The following is a 27,660-nucleotide window of genomic DNA, read 5'->3' as shown; positions in this document are numbered from 1 at the left end:
ATGTTATGTTGGGTCTAGAAATAAGAAATGCATTTCCACATGGATTACCAGCATCCCGGCCATGTGTAAAACCTCAACTAAGACTCTTGAAATCTATCACAGACTAGTCTTGCAATTTTCAATTAGTAAGGAGCTTGGAAATTATGTTTTTGGTAAAATATGACCGAGTACACAGGGCCCCATATGAAGAGTCATTCACAGAAATTCCTGTCTCTGAGAGTTCCCAGCTGTGACAGAAATTCTACAGTCTTTACAGCAAGCCTGGCTACCCTTTCTCTGGGACTTATTTTAAAGTGGTCACTAAGTTTTAAGGGATTGGAAACACATAAATGTGTACTTTCTCAAACACCAGAGGGCGGGAACTGCTTACTAACTGATTAATAGAAATCTCTTAAAAAGGAGAAATCCCTAGACAAAAGAATAATGTTATTATGAATAAAAGATAAAATGAGGTTTCAGAAGGATGCTAGAAAAGGTAGTCATATATATGAATGGGCTGAATTCATGTTAAAAACTAAAAATGTTCAGATTAGATTAGATAAGACAAAAATGTAGATATGAGAGAGCTAAAATGGCACAAATAACTAACAATACTACAGGAATCTTGCAATTTAACTATCAAAAGAATGTTTACACTTTATGAAGTGTAAACATTTTTTACTTAGATATCTGCATCTCTGAATATTCATGCATATGCAAATGATAAATATGCAAGGGTCTGTCTGCAGCACTGTTGACAAGAGCTGGAAGTGTGAGAACTGACGTGTCTATCCAACAGAAAGCCGGGTCATTAGATCACGGGACTAAGATGTGGCTCTTAAGACAGAGGCTAGCCGCACCGGTGAGAGAGCACTTGTAACACGTTAGAACACGCGTAGGATGTGTGTCACCATCCGTGTAAACACACCCACATATGCTCGCAGAGGCACAGGGTTCCCATTTCATGAGACCTATTGGAAGGAATGCAAGCAGCTATCATGTCTTGTCTGTCTCTGGAAGGGAACTGGGGGTGCCTGGAGAAACCTCTGCCTTGTAAATATTCTTAGTGCAACTCAAATTTATACTATGTGTATGCAACTCCTAGACCAAAAAAAAATGACTTACAAAAGGCAGGCTTGGAAATATTTAATAGCAGACAAAATAGAATTCAATATGAAAAGCATTATATGAGAGAAATGCAATTTTCAGACAGTGAATAATCCACCGAAAGTCACCAATCTTTATGCATGTTAACAGAAGCTTCAAAATATATCAGACAAGTACCTTGAGAGATATAAAGAGAAACAGACAGGTCCACGGTTACAGCAAAAGAGTTCAAATGAAAGGAGATGGATAGAATAGCTCACTGGGCCTCTCATGGGAGTGGCATGAAACCCCGATTCTCATGCATTATCTAAAGCTATGGAGAATGAGTAATACAGTGTGACGCACACACAGACCGACCACAGTTACTTTGTACCTGATAAACAGAACAGACATTTTTAAACATCCATGAGATAGTCATTAAATATACATTATTAAGCATCTACCTGAAAACAACAACAACCACCACCACCACCGGCCCAGGAAACGTGGCTGGCTAGAGTGTAATGAATGAACATTATTATTATTATTATTATTATTATTGTGGATTTGGCAACAGCTCTGAACAATTTGGCATTATGCATTGAATGTCCATACTCTTTGACACAGTAATTATCTGTCTGATAATCTATCTTAAATAAACAATATAAAACATGGGAGGAGGGGATTGAAAATGTAAGAAAATACTAGAAGTGCAGATGTTTAAAAGGAAAGGGAATGGAATTATGGTAAAATATTCTGCCAGCATATTACCAGCCATCACAATGACATCTGTAACAGAAAAACAAACGCTTATGAGGAGAAAAAAAAAAAAAAGAAAGAAAAGAACAGCATTAAATTAGGTATGTTTTGTGTAGCTGCAAAATAAACCCAAACCTTTAAAGGCCAAAAAGACTTTCTGTGGCTGGGGGGTGGGGCGGAGCAGGGCAGGGGCGGGGCAGCAAGAAAGCAAGTGTAGACTTCTGTATCTTAGGTTCTGCAGTTTTGCAGTGCCCTTCCCATCACCAGGGATCTGAGTCCATGTCTGTGGGACCCATGATCTCTGCACCCACAGTGCCCTTCACGTTATCCCGCAGATGGGAACCACGACGTCCAAACGCACTGGACACTTTCTGCTTCCAGGCATCTGGCAGTTACAGCACAGCACAGTGACTTCATTCCAGAAGGTTCAATGTCCTAAAGTGGAGTCAGACTTGGCTTCTGCAGCAACTCTAAGAAGTGGGAGCATTGTGCATACTGAAATGACTCCCGACAAGCAGAAAACATGAACTATTTAGAAGTGCTTTATAATTGGGCAGTGATTTACTTATTTGGGCTGTTATTTTAAAGGGCAAATGGAAGCAAGTTTTTTTTGGGGGGTGGTGGTGGTGGAGGTAATTCTTAAAACATTTATGTGACTATTCTTTTTAAAAAACAGGTCCAAAAGACCCAGGCGAGTTCAGCCTTGAGGCTTTATCAGGATTTAAGTCTACTACATGCCAAAGAACTGCTGCTCAGCAGGGGCTGGTTTTGCCTTTTGAGGGACGACAGTCACTCTGTTGTGTATACAAGAGAGATGGACGGCATAGACAGAGTCTTCATTGTGGTCCTGAATTTTGGAGAATCATCAACTCTGCTAAATCTACAGGAAATCATTTCGGATCTTCCTACAAAACTGAGAATAAGATTAAGTACCAATTCGGTCTCCAAAGGCAGAGACGTTGATACACATGCCATTTCTCTGGAGAAGGGAGAAGGACTCATCTTGGAACACAGCATGAAGACTCTCCTCCATCACCAAGCAGCTTTCAGAGACAAATGCTTTGTTTCCAATCGAGCATGCTATTCGAGCACACTGGACATTCTGTACAGCCTGTGTTAGGACTCTCCACTCACGAGATGGCACCCTGCCTCCAGGATGTCTTAACATACACACATTAATACATACACACAGCATGAGGCTCAATAAGCCTCATGAGTGGCCATCAATTCTTAAATTTCTGTAGCACAAATGCAAGGGTTTTAGGGAAGATTCTAAGTGTTTGAAAGAACAATAAAGCGTTGAAAAGATTATTCCCAAATTCTAAAGCATTTGAATCTGAAGAATGCTATTCTTTTCTTTACAGCAGAGCTGTGGGCGTCGCCAGGTGACTCACAGCCAGTGTCTAAAAGTATTTACTAGTGAAGAGGAAGGACACTGATTTGTAAACTGGTCAAAGAAAGTTCTATTAATAGGCATGAAGCTGTTCTGATTGGAAGGGAGGCCTGGCGGTCTCCTACCCAGGCCTTCTGGCTCCTTCTCCACATCCTACTAAGGAGCATGGCCGAAAACTACTTCCCAGGCTAGGGGTATGTGCTGGTGTGGACGGGACAAGTGAGAAATACATTAAGCAAAATTTACACGAAGAAACAACTTTAAAAAACTTATGTAATAACTTAAAAAAAAAAATCTCACTTTTGCTAACCCAACTGGAAATAAGACATTATTACTTCCATGTGTTTCCAGTTCCCAGCTGAAGGCAGCATTTCAGAATTTTAGGTATTTCTTAAGATCCTCGAATGCATTGGTGCTGTCAAGTCCAAGCTCCTCATACAGGAATTTCATCTGGGCTGTGATCTAAAAGAAACATCTGAGGTTAGACAGAATCCCAGGGTTCCCCAGGCTGTCCTCGTCTAGGCTAACCCGAGTCTGCTCCAGGACCCAGCCATCTCTTAGCAGGCTCCCTCACTGGTACCTGGAGCCCCAGAGCAGGCCTCCTCCCGCTCCCCCATGCCCCTGGCCTGACATCTGTGCCGCAGCTCTGCCAGAAACCCTGCCCTGACCACCGGAAACCGCGCACGCAATACATCTACCACCGAGGACTCTGTCCATGCACAGGGGGTGGACAGCATACCTTTTTGTGAGAATCCTCAATCACGTGGTTCCCTCCAGGCTGAATATCTAAAATAATGTTGGGAGGTTGATAGCCTGAAAGAGTTAACAGAAAAGCGATCAGATGGTCAGGAAACTGAGACCCATACTGCCCTCTCCTTTTGAGTACTTCACTCAAATTGCAAAGGGACAAAGACCAAAGCCATCATCACTACCACCAAAGAGATGATGGCGAGGGGCAGAAGGCCAATGTCTATACCAGGGAAAGCAGGACACCTGATGGCCGAGGAAGCTGGGTGCCTGCCTGGACTGGCACACAGAGAGGGCTGGGACCTGTGACCTATTGGGGGAGGTCAGTGGCTGTGACCTGGGTGGGGGGGGGTCAGTGGCTGTGACCTGGGGGGAAGGGTCAGTGGCTGTGACCTTGGGGGGGGGTCAATGACTGTGACCTAGGATGGGGTCAGTGGCTGTGACCTGGAGTGGGGGGGGGTCAGTGGCTGTGACCTAGGAGGAGGTCAGTGGCTGTGACCTAGGAGGAGGGGGTCAGTGGCTGTGACCTGGGGTGGGGGGGGTCAGTGGCTGTGACCTAGGAGGAGGTCAGTGGCTGGACTAGGAGGGGGGTCAGTGGCTGTGACCTGGGGTGGGGGTGGGGTCAGTGGCTGTGACCTAGGAGAGTGTCATTGCTCTGTGGAACCTGAGAGTTTAGGACCCTGGAAACAGCAGCTATAGCAGTGGAGATGTGAGAACTGGAGCTGGGTACAGGCAGACTTAGAGGCGGCCCTCCCAATTCCAAACTCAGAATGTCTTCCTGGGCAGTTTTAAGGCAAAAAGAGGAGTTGTTTCTACTGACTTTTTTATCTTTGATTTTTATTTGTATGTGGTTGTGTGAGCTTATGTACCCCACAGGCATGCAAGATCCTCTGGAGCAGAAAAGGCACCAGATCCCCTGGAACTGGAGTCACAGACAGTTGTGAGCTGCCATGTGGGTGCTGGGAACTGAACCTGGGTCCTCTCGAAGAGCAGCCAGCAAGTGCTCTTAATCACTGAGCTATTTCTCCAGCCCCAGAAGAATTATCCACTGAAAATGAATGAGGTAAAAGCAGTGATAGACTGTCTCGGTAACTGTTACCTGAGTGAGTCTGTGTGTAGATCTCCAAGTCACACTGGACATCTACTGTTTGCTTTATTTAACACTATCCCTGAAGAGCTCAGGTGGTTATGGCTACATGGACGTCAGCTGGGTGGTCAGCATAGGAGTCTGTCCTGCATGACAGGCAGACGGTTTGGTCTGTACATCAAGTGTGGCTGAGGGCCGTCCTGTCAGCCAGGGTCCCTGATCAGACAGTGTCCTACCTTCCCCTGCTTCCTTCGTATGCTCCGCAATGGCTTCCTTGAGTTTCTCAGTGTAGTTTACAATTCCTTTCAGAGGCACGCGCTCATCATTTTCATAGGCTGTGATGTGAACGGAGGGGTAGTGCTAAAGAGAACAGACATAGTGTTTACATCACCCGTGAGTCCTTGAAAACAATTACCTCTGGTTTGTGCCCCCAAGTGCTAGGAGGGTGTTCTCATCTGAAACTCGTGAGTAGGCCTCAGCCCTATGTGCCAGGCTACCTGTTACCTGGGGCAACTGTTTCCTGTCCAGAGAGATCATGACCTCATCTCATTGAGTTATACTGGATCAGGGTCTGGGGACGCTATTCTCCTGAGGTATAAACTGAGGCAAACATGGAGTACGAGCAGACAAGACACCGAAAGATGTTTATGTAACGTAAACAGAAACGACTGGGAGGCCTCTTAACTCTCGCCTCAGCTCAGAGAGTGCCTTCAGTGTCTGGATGGCTTCAGGCAGTGGATCACAACCATGGCTCCCTACCTGAGGTTTAATGTTTTGACAGGGACAGTAGCGTTTTATGTAGTTCTTGTGTTTTTCATCAGAGGAAGGGTTCCCCCATTCTTCTAACTCCTCCAGGGTCAGAGGAAGTGTGGTGTCCATCATGGTGTTGAGGACATCCAAGAAAGGTGCCTAGTCAAAGAAAAAGAAGCCAGGCTTGAATATTATCTCCAAGGTTGCTAAAATGAACGTCACAAGGCTACTGCAGAATAAACACATACCCTGGTGTGCAGAAGACAGCTCAGTCTGAACTACAGCTGGTACCTCACAGCTGCCTGGAGAGCATTCCAACTCCGTAACAGACATTTATAGAACCACAAAGAAATTACCTTCCAGTTTCACAGGTTTTGTTTTCAGCCTGGTGCCTTTTCTATTTTTAATTATCCAAAAGTAACACATGCAGCTCTGCATTCATTAGGACGGCTACTATGGTGAAGACAACCCCACAACACAGAGCTTTTCAAGATGGCGATGATGCAGAGAAGCTGTGCCACTTCGGGCACTGTGGGCTAGAGTGTAAATGGCTGGGTCACTGTGGCAAAAAGCATGGTAGTTCCTCGAAAGAACAAAAGTGACATTTACCGTTTGACCTGGCAACCCCTTCCTAGTATGTCCCCAGAGAGCTGGAGACAGGGTCTTCCTGTGGAACTGGACCGTGGTAAGCAAACCGGGGTGCCGGCACGCAGACTAGTCCTGGAACCCCTCGCAATGCGATGTCAGGTCAGCTCAGCGGGACTAGCAAACCTGGCAGGACGCCTCTTACAAGAGGTGACTGTGGGGACGGAGGGCAGAGGGTGGTGTCCATGGCTGGGAGGGAGGGAGGGAGGGGGGAGAGGTCAGGGAGTGTTCAGTTTTTTTTTTTTTTTTTTTTTTTTTTTGAGAGTTTTTTTTTTGCTTTTTGCAGGAGCAGGTGTGTCAGAGATGCTGTTGTCGATGTGGGATTGGTGTCCCCGCCTGTTTTTGAAAGACAAAAACTGACATCTGGAGACTGACCGCATAATACAGTAAATGTCTTAACATTATGGAACTATACACTAAAAATAGTCAGGGCAGTAGATTTTGTTACTTTACGACCATGACTGGACCGTTTTAACAGTGAGAAAAGCACCAACAACCACAAACTCTGCTCCACCTGTTGGAATTTTACAAGAAAGTTCCTAAATAGTACTTAGATAAGATCTGGAAACTATCCAAGATAAAAGAAGACGAAAATCATCGACTGGCCTTAATTATTACTGGAACATTTATAAGGGATAGAGAGACAGCTCAGAAGTTAAGAGCACTGGCTGGTCTTCTAGAGGACCCTGGTTCAATTCCTAGGACCCACATGGTGGCTCACAGCTGTCCATAACTCAGTTTCTGGGGATTCAAAACCCTTTTTGGCCTCTGAGGTTTCCAGGAATGCATGTGATGTACAGACATACATGCAGGCAAAACACCCATACACATAAAATAAAAATAAATAAAAAACATTTAATTACAGGGAAGTTGCTCTTTTCATCTAAAGCTCTATTTTCCAGAGCAGCTGCTTGCCAGCTTCCTTCACAGTATCACTGATGGAGTCCGGGGCGCTGTGATCCCTTCAGGCTGCCCAGCAGGATGCCTCTCCTGCACCCACAAAGCTGCCAGCCTTGTTAGGAGGGGCCCAGCTCTACCGCACAGATGGCCATCGTGGAGAATCTACCAGGCCATGTGTGACGTCTGTCCAGTTTTCAGCAGCAGCGATTGAAGTGTGAGGTGCTCTGTGCTCCCCAGGGGCAGCCGCCCCGGCCAGTTCTGCTCCTGGGTGTGCACCCCCTAGCCCTGGTTCTGACACACCTGTTCCTACCTACTACTCCAGTAAACCCTTTCTGCTTCAGTCAGCCCTAACTTTGGGTGCTGATAATCAATGACTCTGACTCATACACGAATACTTTGTGTTGAATATTTAGGCTGTCCCTAATTCTTCACTGTAATAAGTAACTGAAATAAATATCCTTACATATGCATTTCTGGTTATTTCTAATTTTTAAAATTCAAGGTTAGCTGCATTTTCTATTATAAGTGATTCTGTTGTTATTATCTTTATGGCTAAGTTTATTTCCTCCATAATGGATATTTTTTTAAAAAACAGATTTCCAGATCAAATTATTTAATACTTATTTAACTTACTACTTCTCACTCCAAACACACACACACACATACACACACACACACACCTTGAAAAGAACTACTCTGAACTGCTCCAGTCATTATTTTCCAGATTGTCTAAGTAGGAAATAGAAGATGGACGTGAAGCCTGATGCTGTAATACAGCTTCACAATTTGGAGACTGGGAAAAGACTACAGGGCATTTTCTGAACTGATGGTTCAGTCAAAGCACAGGACTACGCCCAAAAGAGCCCCGAGAATGGCGTATGTAAGCCAGAAGTGCTGTACACACTTAAAATCCTGGTACTTAAGAGGTTGAGGGAGGAACTGTGAGCATGAGGCCTGGCTGACTAGCTACACAGTAGAAAATAAAAGAAACAAAATAATGGGGTATCTACAAAGTGTATCTAAGTCCAGGAATAAAATGTGGCTGGGCCGTACACTGTCACATGGACAAGGTGTCAGAGGACACACTGCATCCAGACTTCTGGAACCATGACACACATATACCTTTGGCTTTCTAAATGTTCTGACCAATAGCAAAGGCTCACTGGGGACAGCCATCAGTCCCTCAATGAAAATCCTGCAAAACCCGTAGAGATCATTGTCTGGGGTTAAGATAATTTCACAAGTTCTCCTAGAGCACAGTTCTGTTTAAACTGAAGAGCTTTGCTATGCCTTCAAACTAATGGCTTTCCGCTCTCTGAACGGTGGCACAGCGGCCGGCCGGGCGGCAACCCGCGAGTACTCACCTCCAGGGTCACGGCTCTCAGCAGCTCGGGCTTAGAATTGCACAATGCTCCCACAAGCACCCCTCCAGCGCTGAAAGCACTCAGAGTGGTTAGACTCGGCTGCGAAAAGCCTTGGCTATGAAGCGTCTTAATGCAAGCCTCTAAGTCAGCAAGGCCATTGAGTTTCTTAGTTAGACGGCCATCAGCATGCCACTGGAGGCCCAGCTCGCCACCACCCCTGTAGTGGAAGTTAAAAAAAAAAAAAAGGATACAGTAGAGGTCAGCAAACTATATCACAGGCTTGTGTGTAGCACTAGAGCTCACAATTGTTGCTGTGCTTTTAAAGGCTGGGAGAAAACAGCAAGAAGAAATATACAACAGAGACTGTCTAAGCCAAGCCTACACCAGTATGGGGTAGCCTATCACAGGAGACAAAACAACAAGCTGCCAACTGTCAAGATAACCAAAAGCTGATTTAACAGCTCTGCCTGAGTTCCTACTGACCTCTTACTACAGACTGTCCGAGGGCAGACCTTAAACACACACGCAGGCAGAATTGCCCGTGGAGTGGCTCGCAGTGGCCTGCGGAAGCAAACCACAGTCACCAGGCATGATGGCCGCCGCTACACGCGTGTTTAAGCTTTACCTGAGCAGAGGAATGGGGTGAGGGCGGATGGGTCAGGAGCGCGGATAACGCGTTGGAACATGACACTGAACTGAGCTGGGAAGGAAGCGGGTTTCTGGAAGGGTAAGGAAGGGGGAACTAAGACCCAGTGAAAACACAGCACGTGCCAGGACACGGAGGGGCAGAGCATGTCATCTGAGGGCACCTGGCCAGTGGATACCCTACAGAGAGAAGCCAGATCATGAGAATTTTACCGAGAAATCTGGACTTTGTTCTGGAGATAGGGAGAGAGAGAAGATTTTAAGTAAAGATAAAAATATAAGGCTGTTCTGAAAACAGCTAAAATAAAATGGGAATTAGATGGAAAAAAAAGAAGTCCAGCTTAGCGAGGCTCTGTGAGAAAAGCCTACATTAGATGCATTGAATCACAGCACTTGGAAGGTCATGAGTTTGCAGCTACAAAGACAGACCCCATCTCGAAAGCTTGAAAGAAAGAAACCTGAATTCAGGAGACTGCATGGAAATAAGAATGTAAGTGATCAAGTACAGACACTGCTGTATCTACTCAGAGGTCCTAAAAACTAGTCTTTTGTTCTTTGGACCAAACTAATCTGTTAACTGAATCAAGATCTACCAGGCTTAGGGACACATAAACCCAACATCCACAAAAGAAAGTGAGCCTTTGACCCTGAATCTACGGTTTTTTAAGAGAGGGTCTCACTATACAGTTCTCAACAGAGGTCCTCTGCCTGTCTCTGCATCCTGAGTGCTGGGATTAAAGGCGTGTGCCACCGCCGTCACCACCTGGTCCCTAACATATCATTACTATAGCTATCATCACAATGTTCAGCACCATCTGCCAGGAGAGACGTGTTGACTCACCTAACGTGGCAGTACGCTAGGATCCATCCATCATCCACCAAGACCCGCCTCTCAGGCCTGAAGTTCATTTTCAAATCCATCCCATAAGCTCCATATACATGGACCAAGAGAGGCTTCTTCTGCAAGTCCTCAGAATCCATTTTGTGAAAGATTGTCATGGGCACTAATTTTCCATCCTGGGGAGGAAGAATCAAATCAGTAGCACGTAAGGACACATCTTTGCGGTTTGTTTCTTTGCAGTGGTGGGGATCGGGGCATCTGCTGGGCAAAGGCTCTACCATGGAGCCAACCCCCCACGAAAGGAGAGTTTTTAAATGGCTTAACCCCAGTTTCAAGTATCATGAAGGGCACTCCCCAGTACACTACTTTCTGAACTGGACATCAGCTTTGAGAGGCTATGACATCTGTACACATAGCTCTGGATTTCAGCTACCCGCTGGTCTATAACGAGTCGGAAAAGAGCAGCAGGCCTGGCTTGAACACTGGCAGTTTCTCCCAGTAGGAAAATAACTTGAAAAGCACTCTTCATTGCCCAGTACTAGTTCTTGCAGGTCAAGCCAAAATGCCCATTTAGGTTGGAAATTTTAGTATAACATACTCTCTCTGTGCCTAAGGCTAGATATTGACAATTCTTTTTTTTTTTTGTTTTCCCCCTGAGACAGGGTTTCTCTGTGTAGCTTTGCGCCTTTCCTGGATCTTGCTCTGTAGCCCAGGCTGGCTTCGAACTCACGGAGATCCGTCTACCTCTACCTCCCGAGTGCTGGGATTAAAGGCGTGCGCCACCACTGCCCGGTTGACATCGACAATTCTGATCTTTGAATAGTTACAAATAAGCCGATTAAAAGTCCTACCGGCTTTATTGTCCGACCCCAGAAAATGTCACAATGCTCAACATTAGTGCGTGAACTCTCGCTCAGACCACACTGATGGCTCTCTGCATCCTCCAAAGGCCTAGCTAACTATGAATCTAATTAAAATTGTTCATTTATTTTATATGTATGGGTGTTTTGTCTGCATGTATGCTTGCCTCACATGCGTGCAGTGCCCATGGGGACCGGCAGGTGTCATATTCCCTGGGGCTGGAGTTACAGGTGACTGTGAGCCAACATGTGGGTGCTGGGAAGAGAAGAGGGTTTTCTCGCTGAAGTAAACCCTGTCTTCTCTAACTTGTTCATGGTGGCGGTGTTTTATCACAGCGGTAGAAGCCCTAACTAAGACAGTTGTGCTCCCTGAAACAGCCCTTCTTCAGAAAAGACTGCCTGGATCTCGCCAGACAAGGTAAGGGCCCTTCACAACCTTTCCGATGCACTCAATATGCTCTCTGCTGTGGCTGTCAGTGCGTCATCAGTAATGATTTCTTCAGCCCCTGCACTGTCTCCGCCACAGTGAAGCCTCATGGAGGCTCGGACTGCATTCGTCTGGTCTACTCCAATCAGCTACCTACCACACTCTCAAAATTATTACCATCACTGTGTGCCAGCTTTGACTCTTTACTCTTTTTATTAATTCAACTTTGCAATGCAAACATAAGCAAGCGAAACGAAGCTTAGCCTGCAAGTCAGAGATTTTTAAGTCTATGTTAAAGTAAAAAACATGCGTATTAAAATTAAGAGGAAAAAATGATGTATCCTAAAATCATCTGGACCTTTCATAGTATAAAGGATTTTCCAACAGTAGTGCTGATGTGGCCCCGACTCTGAAGTCCCTGGCACGGTGCACTTGCAGTATCGGGGAGCTGAAAGCTGAGATCACAACACCTACCTTGCTTTTGGCTTCTATGCGTAGAACACGACTGGTCTTTGTAATGGGATCTTCGTGTCCAGTTTCCTCGAACAGTTTGCCTTCTGCAAATTTATATGTGTAATATTTTGGAGGTCTTATTGGGGAGCAGAGCTGAAAGGGGCAGTTCTTTGGGTCAGAATTGGTATCCATTATGAATCCACAGGCCCAAGGAGGGAGCTGAAGAACAAACAATATTTTCACTAATTAATATTAAAGTGGCTGAGTCTACTCCAGACAACACGACATGGATATCTACTTTCTGTTATCACATGATACATCATTTGAGAATTACTTCATTGTGACAAGACAGATTTCAAGTGAACAAATCTAACCCTATATAAATTACCAATAAAGAAAAAAAGTGAAAAAAAAAAGAAAAGAAAAGAAATGCAGGAAAAGGGTTTATCATGACTCTAGATTTAAATGAAATTGCTCTTAATATCATATTTATTTGGGAATACAAACTTGGATGATAAAATAACCAAATGGCTAAGAATAAGAGCAAATGAAATAACAATCCTACCCCAGCAACAGCCCTCCGGTCCTGCTCTTACAGAGCCCCTCGAGTGAATGTTTTCAATGATTTTCCCACCAGTCCTTACCCCGCTGCCTGGACAGCCAGTGATGAGAGTTATTATTCCGGGGCTACAAACGGGCTCAGCAGCACTAAAGCATTTACAATTTGTTTCTAACTTTAGCTTCGAGGCGAACCATTGTGCAGAACAAAACCTTTCCAGGCACAATGACTCAGAGAGACTCGTAGCTATTATGCTCAAGATCCTTAACTTTAAGAAGAAAGGAAAGGAATCAAAATTCCTTCTCTTAGAGCAGCAGGGTCCAGCCTCCAGCCTTCCACTAACATCCCACTTACACCTTTTAAACAAGCCTGGTAAGGAGGTGGACAGCGTGCCCGAAAGGTACTGAGAGTAAGAATGTGAAAGGAAAAGTGCCTTTCTTTTTCTGAATTGTAATTGTGGCAAGAGCAAATGCCTTAGAAAATCAGAGGTCTCGGCACAACATCACTGGCGGGCACCCACTGAAGGTGGGAGGAAGGGCTGTGAGCCCCGAGACTCAGACTCTCACCTGCAGAAACCACAGCCAGAGAGCACAGTGGACAGGCACATTTCCCCAGCCAACCTGGGGAAACTACCAAGGACGCACACTTGTGAAGGATCTCGACTTGTAAGAGCGAGCCTCGTAACTGTCAGTGTAAGTACAAGATTCCTTGGCCCACAGGGGCACAAGGCTTCTTCCGCCTTTCGGTAAAACTTAACTGTGACCATGGAATACGTTGTTTTAGCTTTAGGACAACTGGTACCAACAGATCAAAGTCTGGGCTTTTCTAAAACTAAGAGACCAAGGTTAAAGCTTTAATCATAACAAAAACTGTTGCTAGGCTATGGACTCTGAATTTGTCCAGATAGTACAGAAGTATTAGCTGTCTCAAGGGCATCTTAAGCCACGTTTCCCACTGAGCTGTGATGGAGTGAAAGAAATTTGGCCCAGAAATAGACTCTCCTGCAAATAAAGCTGATAACAGCATCCAACAAAACCTTGCTTGGGCTTGGGGATGGGGTGATGTATGGCTTAGTGGCTGAGTTTGTCCAGTATGTTCAAGGCCCTGGCTCCGCCCCCTAGTATTACAATATAGCATCCTCAATTTACTTTACAGGTATTGCAATCAAATATTATTCTTTTTTTGAAAAAAAAAATCAGAAAATACTGATGATGTGATGACCAATGATAAGAAAAAATACATGAAAACTTTAACATTTCCATCGCTGGAGATTGTGTTTAGTAAGATCTTTTGGTCAAGTGTCCACTAGGCATCGATGTTTTACATGGAAACATGTTATTAACTACTCACACTGAGGCTAAAGATTTTGTCCTTTATCTAAAGCATGGTCTACGGGTCTTTATCAGTGTTATCCAGCATCATGCAATGATAAAATTACGTTTAGGTAGCACATGGTATGTCCTCTCTTTGATGAGGACCTAGAAGAAGATTCAGGGCATAGCAGGTACCTACAGTTTGCAACAGGCCAGAGAGTGACGAGATAATCAATACAGCAGAAACCAAGTCAGCATTTGTTGTGAGATGGCAAGTGTGTGTGTGTGTGTGTGTGTGTGTGTGTGTGTGTGTGTGTGTGTTACCGTTAAATGAGAATACTTATTAAAAATAAGAAAAGGTCATATTTACTTCCAAGTCTTCCTTAGTCTTTGAGGCTGGGATATAGCTCAACTGGAAGAATGGTTGCTTAGCAGCTCAAAGCCTTGGGCTCAAAGTCTGGCACCACATAACAACACCAGGTGTGGTGGCCCATGCCTATAGGGTAAAAGGGTCAGCCAAAGAAACCTACCCTGGCCCTGAAACCAGAGCCAAAGAAACACACTTTGGCGCTAGAATCTGAGCCAGGGAAAGAAATACACCCTGGCCCTGAAACTAGAGCCAAAGGGCTAAAAAGGGCCAGTGAAAAATACACAGTTTGGCCCTGAAACCAGAGTCAAATCTGCCCCATACTAACTAAACCAACCAATCCCTGAGCAGAAAACCTTCTCCCTGGAGAAACTCCGCCCCTAGGAAACCCTATACAAACCCCTCTGCCTGTTCAGTTATGGCTGTCCTTTTCCACCCTGGTGGAGGCAGCCACTCTCCTGGACTCCTCCTTTCCAAATAAATCTCTTCCTCAAAAGAGTTTTGGGTGAAGACCTTCTTTTGCCTGCACTGAGCAGAAGAACCTTGCTGAGATGTCCCCTTGGGGGGAGGCTGAGCAGAAAAAAGTACTAACTTGTGGCCAGAGCCAGAGGAGACGGCTACATTTCTGCAGGGCTTCCCCTTAGCAGAGTCAAACAGAAGTAACATCTTGGGCGGAGCCGAAGAAGAAACAACAGATTTGTAGAGCTCAGATATAATGGCTCCAGATAACGGCTCTCTCCAGGAGAAGAGCAGGATTGCTACATCCTGCAGGGAGATCATCCCTTGCCACATCCCAGCCACCCTGCAGGGAGACCATCCCTTGCCACATCCCAGCCTCAGGTATAGCCTGACTTCCTGACAAGTCAGGATACCGTTCCCTCCAGAGCTGTAATACTCAAAAGCACGTGGGAGGGGCAGGCAGGAGGAACCAGGTTCAAGGTCAGCCTAATCTTAGAGCAGAAAATCTCTACGTGGCATTCCCAGTTTTCTTGATATATATAATTGTAATACACACACTGCTATAAATAACATGTTTTTCCCACCCCTATTTATACAGACCACACTGAGGATATACTGACGGCTTTCCAATCACAGCAGATGGAGACGGATAAGTTTTAGGCCTCCTGAAGGCCTCTCCGCCGACGCCGGTGCATCAGACCAAAATCTGGAAAGGCCCAGGTTTAATGCGTAAAGCTCTCCCAGGCGTTTCCCCAGGCGGTTCCCCTGTCTCCCCTGCCAACCCCCCCAGAGAGGAGAAGGGAGGAGACCAGAAGAACCATGAATCTGTTTTCTAGGATGCCACTTATATAACCCCCGTGGGAGTGGTCTTGAGCCTCTCTGGGGGAGGAGCTGTGATTGGCGGGCTCTGAAGGGTGGGTTTGGGGAGGAGCTGTGTGAGGTGGCGCTCCCACCCAAACAGAGACTGTAAGAAAAGTCCTGAAGCGATGACCATTTTTATTTCAGGACACCTACACAGACATCGAAGAAACTCAATGTGAAACTTAGCATCTTGATTTTTAGGGAGCCACTCCACGATTCTAATGGCTACAGGCTCCCATTATTTATTTGTATTCATCTCCTCAGGTCCTGTTTGCTCCAGTCTTTACCGATACAGTTGCCAATAATCTCATGAAGTATAACTCCAACACCTCAAACTAAACACTAACTCTTCCCTTCATTATAATGTATACACACCGGTCACATTTAAAAAGCACCACGTCCTGACTCCATCCTCCAGAAATGTCATCTGCTTTAACCAAACAGATTTAAGAACTGGTTCCCTGAAGCTATATGGACTTCAGCTTAGAGCTGTGTTTGCATGGCTTTCTCATTCTTGGATATGACATATTAAATTTCTATTTAATATTGCACATTAAATTCCTATTTATCCATTCTAGTCTATCTCCACAAACTCTTCCCGTTCTGTAAGTTCTACATTTTATTTGTGAAATCACTTATTTAAAACCAACTTACATTTATGCTTTGTATTTTGATGTTTGTCCTAACATCATAAAACACTTAATTCATTAAGGCCAGATGTTTTATTCTACTGTTTTACTATTCCATGATGCTGTGCCTGACATTTTGCACACAGGAGTTCAATAAACAGCCATGGAGTTGGCAGGACTGTATTTTAATAGGAATTCTGACAATACTGGAGCGTTATTTTAATAGGCTTAAGCTGCTTGCTGGTCAAGCCACTCAATAATTCTCTCCCTATCAGGCAGAGTGAGAACCACCTTCTTCTCTTCAGGGCTTACAACCTTAATTTACTCAATGCTGCTTTCACAATGGACAGTAAGGCTGCCATTCATTCATTCATTCATTCATTCATTCATTCATTCATTCATTCATCAGGTTCATCTCTGGAGGCGTCTGTTCGTGCCTTGGCAGCCACAGACAGTATTAACTAGTTAGACATGCCCTTGTCATCCTTCTGTGTTCTGGAGACCACTGACACCCATGTACTGAAAGGAAGCAGGTATGTACCTCATGGATAAAAAAACTGACAAAGAGAGGTGATGCAGATACAAGCATGTGGTGGAAATATAGAGATATGACTACTGCCTTTCTGGGGTGTGGCCTGGGCAAGCAGCCATCAGTGGCTGGGTACTAGCTACCAAGTAGGTCTTGGTTATTGCCGCTCCACAGACTATAAGATCCCTGACCACAGAGCTATGTAGAAAGAAAAACACAATGACCCTTGACTCTATTTCTGAAGTCCATTGGTTTAAGTAAGATTGCATTAAAAACAAGGTCTCTCAAGGCATTCTAATATAAATCTAGACCTGATAAAAAGCCAGAGTGCTAAAATCCATTTAAATTAAATTTCTTTTAGGAGAAGTACATGGCATTCCAATTTTGATGCTCTGTTAGGCTGAGCTGTGTTTCTGTTGCAGGTGGACGTACCTTTAGAGAGCGAACGGAGTCATCTGCCAGCCCGATGACGTTAACGTAGAGGAGGTTGCTGTGTTTGAGGAACAGGACACAGTGATCCTTAAACATGTCCATGTCTATGACCTTGGTATTTCTCTTCATTGTGAAGAACAGATCCCAGTTCATGATAGCAGGGCGTCAGCTGCGGTCCGCATCAGCTGCACGAACAAGGTTAGAGGAGATCTAGGTGAGAACACACTAACCAAGGCTGCAGCCTTCAGGGATGAAATCACTGAAAAGGGACCACACTAGCTGTCACTAGGAAGTCTGGATCAGGGACAGAGTATGAATGCCACCACTTTAGGCTACGTTAGCCCCTGGTGAGACAGTCAACCAGTGGACAATGGATGCATTGGTATGCCTGCCTAGACTAATCCAACTGCCAGCTCACAATCAGGACTTAAACTGTGCTCTGTTAGGCCAACCAAGTTTGGTTTTTACAACACAAACAGCACAGAATGTTTCATTTACATGCTTTAAATACAAGCATAGTAGGTAGACATGTTAGCTCTAAGGAAGAGAATTAACGGAAGGGAAATGGATCGACGATGTACAGGAAGGCAGTGTCAATCACATGCTTAAACTCCTCCCCCATTCTCCCTTTAGCAAGGAAGGTTGGTGAAGGAAACCAACACTGAACAGCCCATCCCAAATGGGAAGGAGGTGAATGGAGAACTACCTTGAATTCTGTAGGTTCTCCGACATTAGTGAGGATGTATAATTCATCATCTCGATGCTCAACATAGTAAAGGACCCCATGGATCCTCTTCTGAATCAGTACTGGTGGGTCCCAAGGGCTCAGGCCATCTATCAACCACACCTCGGAAGTCGTCTTGTTCATAATGTTGAGGGTGAGGAAACGGCTGTCTTTGGTAAGGTAGAGGAAAACAAAATAGCTAGAAAGGAGAGAAAGAGGGTCTCGTCAGGTCACTGCTGTCCTGGCTGCAGTTCCCCTTCTGGAGTATTATCAGCTACGTGAGAGGTGAGCCTCAGATGACCTGACTACTGTATCTCCATACATAGATTTACATAAAGGGTACATTCAGAAGTAGAAATGAGAGCTGGACCTGAGCTACAAACCCTGGGAGACATCTGGAATCAATGGTGTCATCTGGAATGGCTGTCACTGTCCAATCCTTAAGCATCTCAGGTGGAATGTTACAATATACTAAAAATTGAACAAGAAATGTTTTTGGAGGGCTAGATGGGTGACTCAGCAGTTAAGAACACTGGCCGCTCTTCCAGAGGACCTGGGTTCAATTCCAGCACCCACATAGCAGCTCACACCTGTCTGTAACTCCAGTTCTGGGGGAGCCAGTGTCCTCTCTTGGCCTCCATGGGTGCTGGGCATGCATGTGCTACACAGACACACATGCGGGCAAAATACCCATAGGATAAAATAAAATGAAACTTAACCAAGAAAGAAATGGTTATACAAGGTCGATCTTACAAGCGTCTGTGAAGCAATACTAGAACCCTTCACAGGGGGGGCAGGAGCAACTCCTGGCTAAGCCTTGCAAGTGGAACAGGGGTTACTTCAGTTAATTCTTTTTCTTTCTTCTTTTTTGTTTTCTTTTGGGCTTTTGAGACAAGGTCTCACTATTTTCTCTGGCTATCCTGGAACTTGCTCTGTAGACTAGGCTGGCCTCGAACTCAGAGATCCTCTTGTCTCTGCCTCCAAGTGCTGAGATTAAAGGCATGTGCCACCACACCAGGCTCTAATTCTTTTATTGGAAGAGTTAGATTCCGACATAAAAGAGAAGCCGTGGGTGAAGAGCTAAAGAACTGTCCGTTTTGCTGTTTACATCCCACAAATCTTTAACTGTCTGCGTAAAACACATTAATTTGTAAAACATTACAGATGTACAATTAAACTTCCTCAAGCGATTGGTATGAGCAACATACCAATATGATATATACATATAATACAGTCAAGGTTACTCTGAGCCTGTCGCATGGGATCCTTGGGTTTGGATCTTCCTTGCTTTTAAAAATTCAGTTCTGTTGTTGGTGAATAGTATTTCTGCTAGGAAAAAAAAATGTGTGTGTGTGTGTGTGTGTGTGTGTGTGTGTGTGTGTGTGTGTGTGTGTGTAGGGGCCTTAGGGAGGGATGGATGTTGACTATTCAATGACTTAAAAATCAGATTTTCTTTATTTAGCATAGATCTTTCTCTTCAGAATCCATATTATGCAGTTTTCATCAGAATATATGGATTCTATCCTCTAGAAATAGAAATATTTGAAGACAAAGAGTCAATATTTAAAATGCATTGATCTTTAAGAATAGATTAGCAGGCACTTCCTTGAACATGAATTTAGGAGACATTCTCCCATCAAAATGACCAATTGTTGTTAAATAACCAACAACTGAAGTACTGTGAACAAAGCCCACGGAAACCTTGGCTGACGGGAGCTCTCCAGGGGCATATTGATAACTTTTTCAGAATCGTGTATCCCAAATTGATAGAATTTGGCAAACTCTATAGATTAGTTCTAGAAGGTAGAGTAATAAAATACTAATTTTCTCCAGTTTGTAACACATTAAGACAACAAGGTCAGTACTTTAGATAATGGGGGCGCCATTCTGGAGAAAAGAGAGTAACCACAGTATTCCCGCACCTCGGGTCCTTTTCTGTGTAGAAACGCTCATTTCGTCTGTTTTCCCCAAATGTGGCTCGATACACGTCATGGCAGCGAAGGTTCCTCTGGAAGGTGTAGAACAAGACATCTTCATCTTCTTCATCCTTCACCCATTCTGAAAGGAAGGGATGAAAGGAATTAGACACAGCTACCTGCACACTGCTTTTGAAAGGTGTGGTACCCAGATGTTGAATGCCAAGTGGAGAAATGTGGAAGTTTGTCCCTGGAAATCTGCGTATAGCAGAAACCTGTGTTTTACACATAAACAGAGAACATAAAACACCACTACTGTTCCAAGGTTTCCATTTCTTAGTGTACTCAAGCACCTAAAGAAGGACTCATATTCAGTGTAAAGAGAGATACTGGTAAAGTCGCATTTGCTTTTGGGAGATGGCTGCTCAATTGAAGAATCAATCACTAATCCCTTTCTCTCCCACTGTGTTCAGTGTCTGCTTCTGGGGAATAGGGTAGCTCAAGCTACCAAATGCATTTTAACTGGCCTTCCTTTCCCAGAACCTGTCAATGGAGATTTGCACACAATCACACCCTGACTGCCACCTGGCTGCCAGTCACTGGAAGTCATGACTACAGGATATGAACTCTGAGCTTAGGGGTTGGATGCACCAATGTATTTCTTTGACTCCATTATGCAGGGCCTGGGGAGAAACATGGGTATCTGAGTCTGAACCGCTAGCACTCACATAAAAAGCTCTGCACGGCTGTGCATGCTTGTAACCCCAGGAATTGGGGGGCAGAGAGATGGAGCACAAGGGCTTCCTGGCTGGTCAGTCGGCCTAGCTAAAATGGGGAGCTTCTGGCTCAGTGACAGATCCTGTCTCAAAGCACTAAGGCAGGGGATATGGAGGAAGATGCCAATGTCCTATTCTGACTGTTGCAGGAACAAGCATGGGCACCTACTGCTGGCTGCATACGCACATGCATGTGACACAGATGTAGACACAGACATACAGACACACAGACATGAAGAGAGAGAGAGAGAGAGAGAGAGAGAGAGAGAGAGAGAGAGAGAGAGAGAGAGAGGAGGGAGAGAGACAGAGACAGAGAGACAAGAGAGGATGACTCACACACACAAAAGAATGCATTAGGTGGAATATTTCAATTTTCAATTCAATGCCAAAGCATCTAATAAACCATTCAGAAAAATCATGGCAATGTAAAGGGAAGACCAAGTGTGAACATGTTCAAGATGGTGAATGATAACATTCAAAGCTAGATCTACTACTAAAACTGACTGTTTCCATTGACGTCAGCTCAACACGTTCCAATTTCTAGGAGCCAGCAACACTGAGAAACGCGCTATAATAGATCTCCATGATAACATGTAATAAAAAATCAACCAGGTTTAAAGTGGAATAAAATATCCAGAAGCAACAACTGTAACACCTTAGTCTTCATAATAAACTGGTCAAGAATTACTACATAACCGAATATCCATATGGGACTTAGATGAGAAGTGTCTTAAAAAACAAAGCACTACTTTATTTAAAATGTGTGTTATTTATCAGCGACTGTATGAAGTGTGTGTGAATACAAGCATGTGTGGATCGGGATGCGGGTGTGAAGCCCACCCTTTCGGGAACTGTCTCCTTTCACCAGGAGTTCGGGGATGAACACAGGCCAGGCTGTGTGGCCAGAGCTCTTATCCACAAAGCTTCTCGTCAGTTTATGAATGATTACTTTTTAAATTTTCGTTTATGTATATGTGTGTGTCTCCAGATGTGTGTCCGTTGGATCTTCCAAGAGTTAGCGGTACAGGTGGTCGAGGGTTGCCCCACATAGGCACTGAACACTGACCCTGGGTCCTCTACAAGAGTAATATACATGCTCCTAGCCACTGAGTCATCTCTCCAGTCCCCATGGGCACAATTTTAAAGTGACCCATTCAGATAGATAATTAAAGAAGGGAGTATTTCATAATACAAAGTCCATAAGAATACGTGGAGCCCAGATAGAAATAGACCAGGCCCTGATCATCACCATCTCCTTCCCTACCATGGGCTAAAGAGTTTCAGAAGTGCAAGGAGCTTGCTATGGCTGCCTTTTCAAGGGACTTGACTTGGCGGCTTACCAAAACTGGACACGTTCGGGAAAGAAGCTTCCATGGCAGGCTGATCACTGAGCTTCACAACTATGCAGGTGGATGTTTCAGAATCCTCGGTCCTTATCTTGGCAGCCACATACTTCTCATCGGGAGCAACTCTGATAGAGTCAATGAAGGGCTGGTCCAACTTAAGTTCCTCCAGATTGAACAAAACTTCGTAATTATCGCTGTCTGCTGCGTAAAGGAAGGTAGGAAAAGAGAACTCCACAACATATACTTGTAAAGAATTTAAAACTATATCTTAATGTTTTACGTTAACATTCCGAGGCCAAATACTGATGTCCTTCTACAGTCGTTATTTAAAAATAGTTTACTCAATATTATTCTATTATAACCTATGAGCTATTTTGATAGTCTAGTCCAGTGGTTCTCAACCTTCCTTATGCTGTGACCCTTTAATACGGTCACTCATGTTGTGGTGACCCCCAACCATAACATTATTTCATTGCTACTTCATAACTGTAATTTTGCTGTTATGAATCATAATGTAAATATTTTTGGAGACAGAAGTTTGCCAAAGGGGTCGTGACCCACAGGCTGAGAACTGCTGGTCTAGTGTTTACAGACTACAGCACTTACAAAGAGAGTATAAAAGACACACATAGTGTACATGAAGTGCCTGCCTAGCACAGCACTGAGACACAGAACATACACAAAACATGCTGGATTCCGGCTCCACTTTCCCTGTTAATGCTTCGGAACGTGGTTCTTAACACTGTCTTAAGTCAACCCAGACATTAAGAACCAATCATTGAAAAAATTGAGAAATAATCTTTAAGAAATCTATTCTAATAGCTTTGAGAAACTACTATGAAGTTTCCTGCTAAAAATGTGAAACCTGAAAAGCCAGGTCATCATTAAAGGAGAATTGTGGTTTGCCACAAATTACCTTCTTCGTCTTTGGAGCGAACCAGGCAGCAACCTTCTTGATAATAAACAAAACCGCCATGCTTAATCTGACAATGAAAAGAAACGTGACTTACTAATAATAATTTAATTATTTAAAGGATGGCTCCTTCAGATGAAGGGATGAGACCTATTATGATATATCATAAGAGGCAGATCTACTGAACTACATGAATGAATATGAAATGGACCATTTTTACAACAAGTAGCAAGAAACAGCTTTCCTACATTCAGAATCGCTGGCAATTTCCAATATACAAATGCAAGGGCAAAGCAAAATCTATGCTCATTCACCTAAAGCCTGTATAGTGAGATGCCGTTAACAATGTCGAGTAGCATCTTTAAGATAATCCAAAATGATAAAGATCAGAAAACTGTGGCCGGCTTGAGATGCCAATCGACATTCCGGTATCCTTCCTTTTGAAATCTCTGCCATCAACTGTGCAGTACTGACTTGATTTTACACAGAGTACATTGTGCTGTGACCAAGTGTACACACCGTAAATGCCAGTGGATTGACTTATTCGGTTTCAGGTGGCTTAAGACACTTTATATTAGTGGCATATTTGGAACCTGGAATTGTTACTGCTCTTTGCATTAGACTATGTATGGATTTTCACTTATAATCTCTGGCCTGTTTTCCAGTCTTACTAAAGATTTTCGATCTTTTGGTTCAATTTATTTCAACTGAGTACTTATGACTGAAAATTATAAAGTGATTAACTGTATACTTAGCTTTATTAAAGCGATTTTCCTTTTATAAAAATGTAGACACAACATGTAAATACTTTAGAAATGATATAGAAATGTATAGTTTTATATGTACCTCTTCTTGGAATCTCTACAGATTTACACTAGAGCTGTTATTCTCTAACATCTACCCAGAATTCATCTATTCTACTTCATGCTTTATCTTAAGGTTTAATTTTAAGGGTGTTTTGTCTATTGTTTCCAGTTGAAAATGCTGGATGGAAAGGCTAAATGCAACAGGACTGTAATGTGACGGACGTTAAGTCTGTGAACTACAAGGGAGCTCGTTTGCCTGTGAACTGACAATACACACGGTTCTCACAAGAGAGGCAGCGCAGCTTACCTCGGCATTGATGATCTCGTATTCTTCTTGTGGCTGTGTTTCCAATTTTGTTCTCACTTTTTCAAATGCATCCATGTTTTCAGAAAGGGATTTTTCGTTTTCTGGCTTAATAGGCAGAAGATCCTAGGAACATTTTTGGTGGTATGATCAAAATTTTTCAAACTCAGGGGGAAAGTCTTTGCTTCTTATAATTGTATTTTTTTTACACAGGTATTACATCAGATATTCATGATATGTGCTCTTACAAATTTTGTTCCTTCTTAAGTGCATCAAAAAAGAACAAGACACTTGATGCAGAATAACAAGTTTATGAGTCCTTAAGATACTTCTAAAAGCACTAAGAGGCCCTAGCAACATCAGAAACATTACACACAGCTAAGGAGGAGAGAACATGCTTTGAACTTTTACATATTTAATCTTTTTTTGAGATGAGAGGTGGGGGGAAACCCTGTTGAGTTTCATAACTACTGAAACACACCCTAAAAGGAGAAGATATCAGAGAGGAAGATACTTCTTAGCTAATAGATATTGGCTATCAATTTATTCATAGAACAGTTACAGAATTTATTCTACTTTATTACCACATTTTCTTATGTCATTGGATAGTAACTACTAATATTAATAGAACTGTTCATCAGATCAGAAAGTTAAATAACAGCTTATAAGACAAGGCCTCCCTTTGTTTTGTTTTTGTTTGAGACAGGGTTTTTCTGTGTAGTCCTGGCTGTCCTGGAACTTTCGTGTAGGCCAAGCTGGCCTTGAACTCAGAGATCCGCCTGTCTCTGCCTCCAAGCCTGGGATCAAGGGCGTGTGCCACCACCGCCCAGCTCCTCCCTTCCTGTTTAAGAGACAGTTTATTATAGAAAAGGAAGGAAAAGCAAGGGAACGTAAGAGCATTTAGTAGAGATGGAGAAGAAACTATAAAATCGCCCACTGTGCCTTGTTCAGGGCAGTACGGTGGGCATCCGGGGGCCTCCTGGTGAGCAGGGAAGGGCTAGATGGATCAACACTTGGAAAAGGCCGAAACTGCCCAATTAGAAAAACCTTCGGGGTTGGGGATTTAGCTCAGTGGTAGAGCACTTGCCTAGCGAGCGCAAGGCCCTGGGTCCTCAGCTCTGGAAAAAAAAAAGAAAAACCTTCAAGAACTCAACACTCTACTGCTCCGCCTTGTTTAAACAAAAGAATTTCAGTCAAGATGCCGGATTCTTAGCTCTCTGCCAGGGATGCCAACTGGGCAGAGATGGAGCCAGAGGCACTGAGCTGTGGGTGAGGACCCCAGTAGCTGATGGATATTTACTGCCTGAGTACGTTCATGGCACTCTACCAATAATGTCGGGAACGTAAGCCACACATGTAGTTTGTATCGTAAGGAGTTTACAACCTCCAAGTAAACACAGTAAAAACAGAAAACTTATCAAAACAGACTAAATGGACAACAATCATCTTCACAAAGTTGTTCTTTAAAAATTCAGGGGGATGCTTTAATAATTTGGATTAGATTTGAATTAGTAATGTCAAGTCTCAGGGTAACTTTCTTGTAAAAATTATTATGTGTTTTTTAATTTAATGTTGGGGACATGTGGAGGTCAGAGGAACTCATGGGAGTCAGTTCTCTCCTTCACTACATGGGACTGAGCTCAGGGGGCGTGTCTTGGCAGCAAGTACCTTTACCCAATGAACCATTGCCTCGGCCTCTCAACTTCTACTTTCAATTCTATATAGTTGATTTTTTTTTTTTTGTGGGTGTATTTTCAGACAGGGTTTCCCTGTGTAACCCGAGGTTGGCCTTGAGCTCACAGAGATCAGTCTGCCTCTGCCTCCTGAGTGCTGGGATTAAAGGCGTGCACTATTACTACCCGGCTCATATAACTGATTTTTGAACAATTATTTGCAGTCAAAATAATAAAGGTTTGTCACATTTATTTTCATTCCTGTTTTTGCATTTTTACAATATCTATGGCTAATATTTAGAATAAGGCAAAGTATATCAATAACCCTCTACTATTGCCTAGAACATTAAATTATAAACCAGAATATCACTAAAATTCTGTCTTGAAACTCTCCCTGAGCATCTGAGAAGCCTTGAGCCTGAGCTGACCTGAACCTAGAGAATACGACTGCCTTACTGAAAAGTTTTTCTTTTTAGGCAGTCTCGTGAATCTCAGGCTTACACTTGCCGTGTAGTGGAAGGTGACCTCAGACATCTGATCCTCTACCTCCAGAGTGTGGGGGTTACAGATGCATGCCATCACTCCCAGTTTGTGGTCTGGGAGTCGGAGCCAAGGCCCTGAGAAGGTTCAGCAAGCACGCTATCAAATGAGCCCTGTTTCATTCCCATGCCGACTGAAATCTTACCAAGGTTTCACGTACACTATCACTCCATCAGAAGCAAAAAGCACCTTCTACCGCTTTCCAAAAGGCCCAACATAAAACCCACTTTGACAATGGGAGGTATTAACAATCAAATATGCAACTTTATTATGGCAAAAATGTTCGACTCTGAAGACAAGAAATTGTGCGGTAGAAACACACTGAATTGAAGAGAGATCATGAAAAAATGGCCAACTCCAGACCTTGGGTAGGGAGAGCACAGTGTAGGCTTGGCCAACCTTGCACCACACAGGACAACAATGCTCTCAGGACAACAATGGCATGTCAACGGGACACAAGGCACAGTGTGAAGGGGAGTCCACTAGCAACATGGGGGATAATTTGAGCATCAAAGAGAATAACAACTACTTAATTAAAATACACTGAAAAGTAAACTCCACAAACAAGCAAATGAAAAACAAACCCTCGGATCAAATACAAATTAAAATTAAAAGGGAAAAAGAACCTTGAAGAAACTTTTTTTTTTTCCTTTTGGTGTTTTAAGACAGGGTCTATCTGTGTAGCCCAGGCTGTCCTGGAACTTGTCTGTAGACCAGGCTGGCCTCAGACTCAGAGATCCAGCTGTCTCTGCCTCCTGAGTACTGGGATTAAAGGCGTGCACCACCAGTGCCTGGCGAAGAAACTTCCCTTTACAGATTCAAACTAGCTAATAAACGTGGAAAGTGTGACGGACTGATCATCTGGAGAGCTCTGGTGAAATGAACAGGGCTGGAACCATCAACAGAATTAAACTCACTGGGCCAGAATAATGCACAACAGCCACACAGCACCAGTTACTGCTTATGGAAAGAATAATGTCCCTTTCATGACCGAGACAACTGGCAGCTAATGTTGTAGCTAAGACAATCATTAACAGTGGGTCAAGCTGGCACTGTATCTCAATTAGGACTGAGGAGCCCAAGAACAGAAGAAACTGAGTGTTTCAATGAAACTGCTTAACAAAGAAACCGAAGAGAGAACAAGAAGATAAAAATCATTCCCCACCCCCAGAAACCCACTAAAAAAGACAAATGTATGGTAAATGTCAAGGAGAAGACAAAGAACATTAGATATGAAAACCATGGTATAACTAGTTGTAATAGAGATGAAAAGCATTTTAAATATACTTTATTATTTGAGAACTTCCTACATTCACACAACTGTCATCTTGATCATATTTATCCATCAGATCCACCTCCACTTCTCCAGTCCCTCCCAAGTTCATGTGCAACCCCCTGTTGCACAGTGATACCCACTGACTCGACATCTCTGTGGCCCACGTACTCCTTAGTACGGTGGCCATCCACTGGAACATGCTCCACCTAACACAGGCCACACCCTTAAAGAAAATGGGCCCTCCCTCCCTGCAGGCCATCAACTCTCAATAGATCCTCAGTTAGGGGAGAAGGCCCGGGAG

General features: G+C 43.8%; 2 protein-coding genes across 2 annotated transcripts in view; one reads left to right on the top strand and one right to left on the bottom strand.

Annotated features, from left to right (window-relative positions):
• Window positions 1-3,135, top strand: part of Slc3a1 (solute carrier family 3 member 1) — a 31,257-nt gene extending 28,122 nt beyond the window's left edge. The window contains exon 10 of the mRNA XM_028892696.2: window positions 2,501-3,135. Coding sequence (XP_028748529.1) covers window positions 2,501-2,944 — 444 coding nt within the window. The 3' untranslated portion in view covers window positions 2,945-3,135. The remainder of the gene's footprint in view (window positions 1-2,500) is intronic.
• Prepl (prolyl endopeptidase like) overlaps window positions 1,110-27,660 on the bottom strand; it is a 35,385-nt gene continuing 8,834 nt past the window's right edge. The window contains 14 exon segments of the mRNA XM_028892625.2: window positions 1,110-3,679; window positions 3,957-4,030; window positions 5,288-5,411; window positions 5,811-5,960; window positions 8,711-8,927; window positions 10,197-10,372; window positions 11,958-12,155; window positions 17,086-17,249; window positions 17,252-17,270; window positions 17,792-18,008; window positions 19,732-19,867; window positions 21,842-22,048; window positions 22,764-22,830; window positions 23,874-23,996. Of these exon segments, the coding sequence (XP_028748458.1) occupies window positions 3,590-3,679; window positions 3,957-4,030; window positions 5,288-5,411; window positions 5,811-5,960; window positions 8,711-8,927; window positions 10,197-10,372; window positions 11,958-12,155; window positions 17,086-17,249; window positions 17,252-17,270; window positions 17,792-18,008; window positions 19,732-19,867; window positions 21,842-22,048; window positions 22,764-22,830; window positions 23,874-23,996 (1,962 nt within the window). The 3' untranslated portion in view covers window positions 1,110-3,589.

Source organism: Peromyscus leucopus, chromosome 22 (assembly GCF_004664715.2).
Source record: "Peromyscus leucopus breed LL Stock chromosome 22, UCI_PerLeu_2.1, whole genome shotgun sequence".
NCBI lineage: Eukaryota > Metazoa > Chordata > Mammalia > Rodentia > Cricetidae > Peromyscus > Peromyscus leucopus.
The sequence above is the reverse complement of the archived record's forward strand: the minus strand, read 5'-3'. Positions and strand labels throughout refer to the sequence as shown.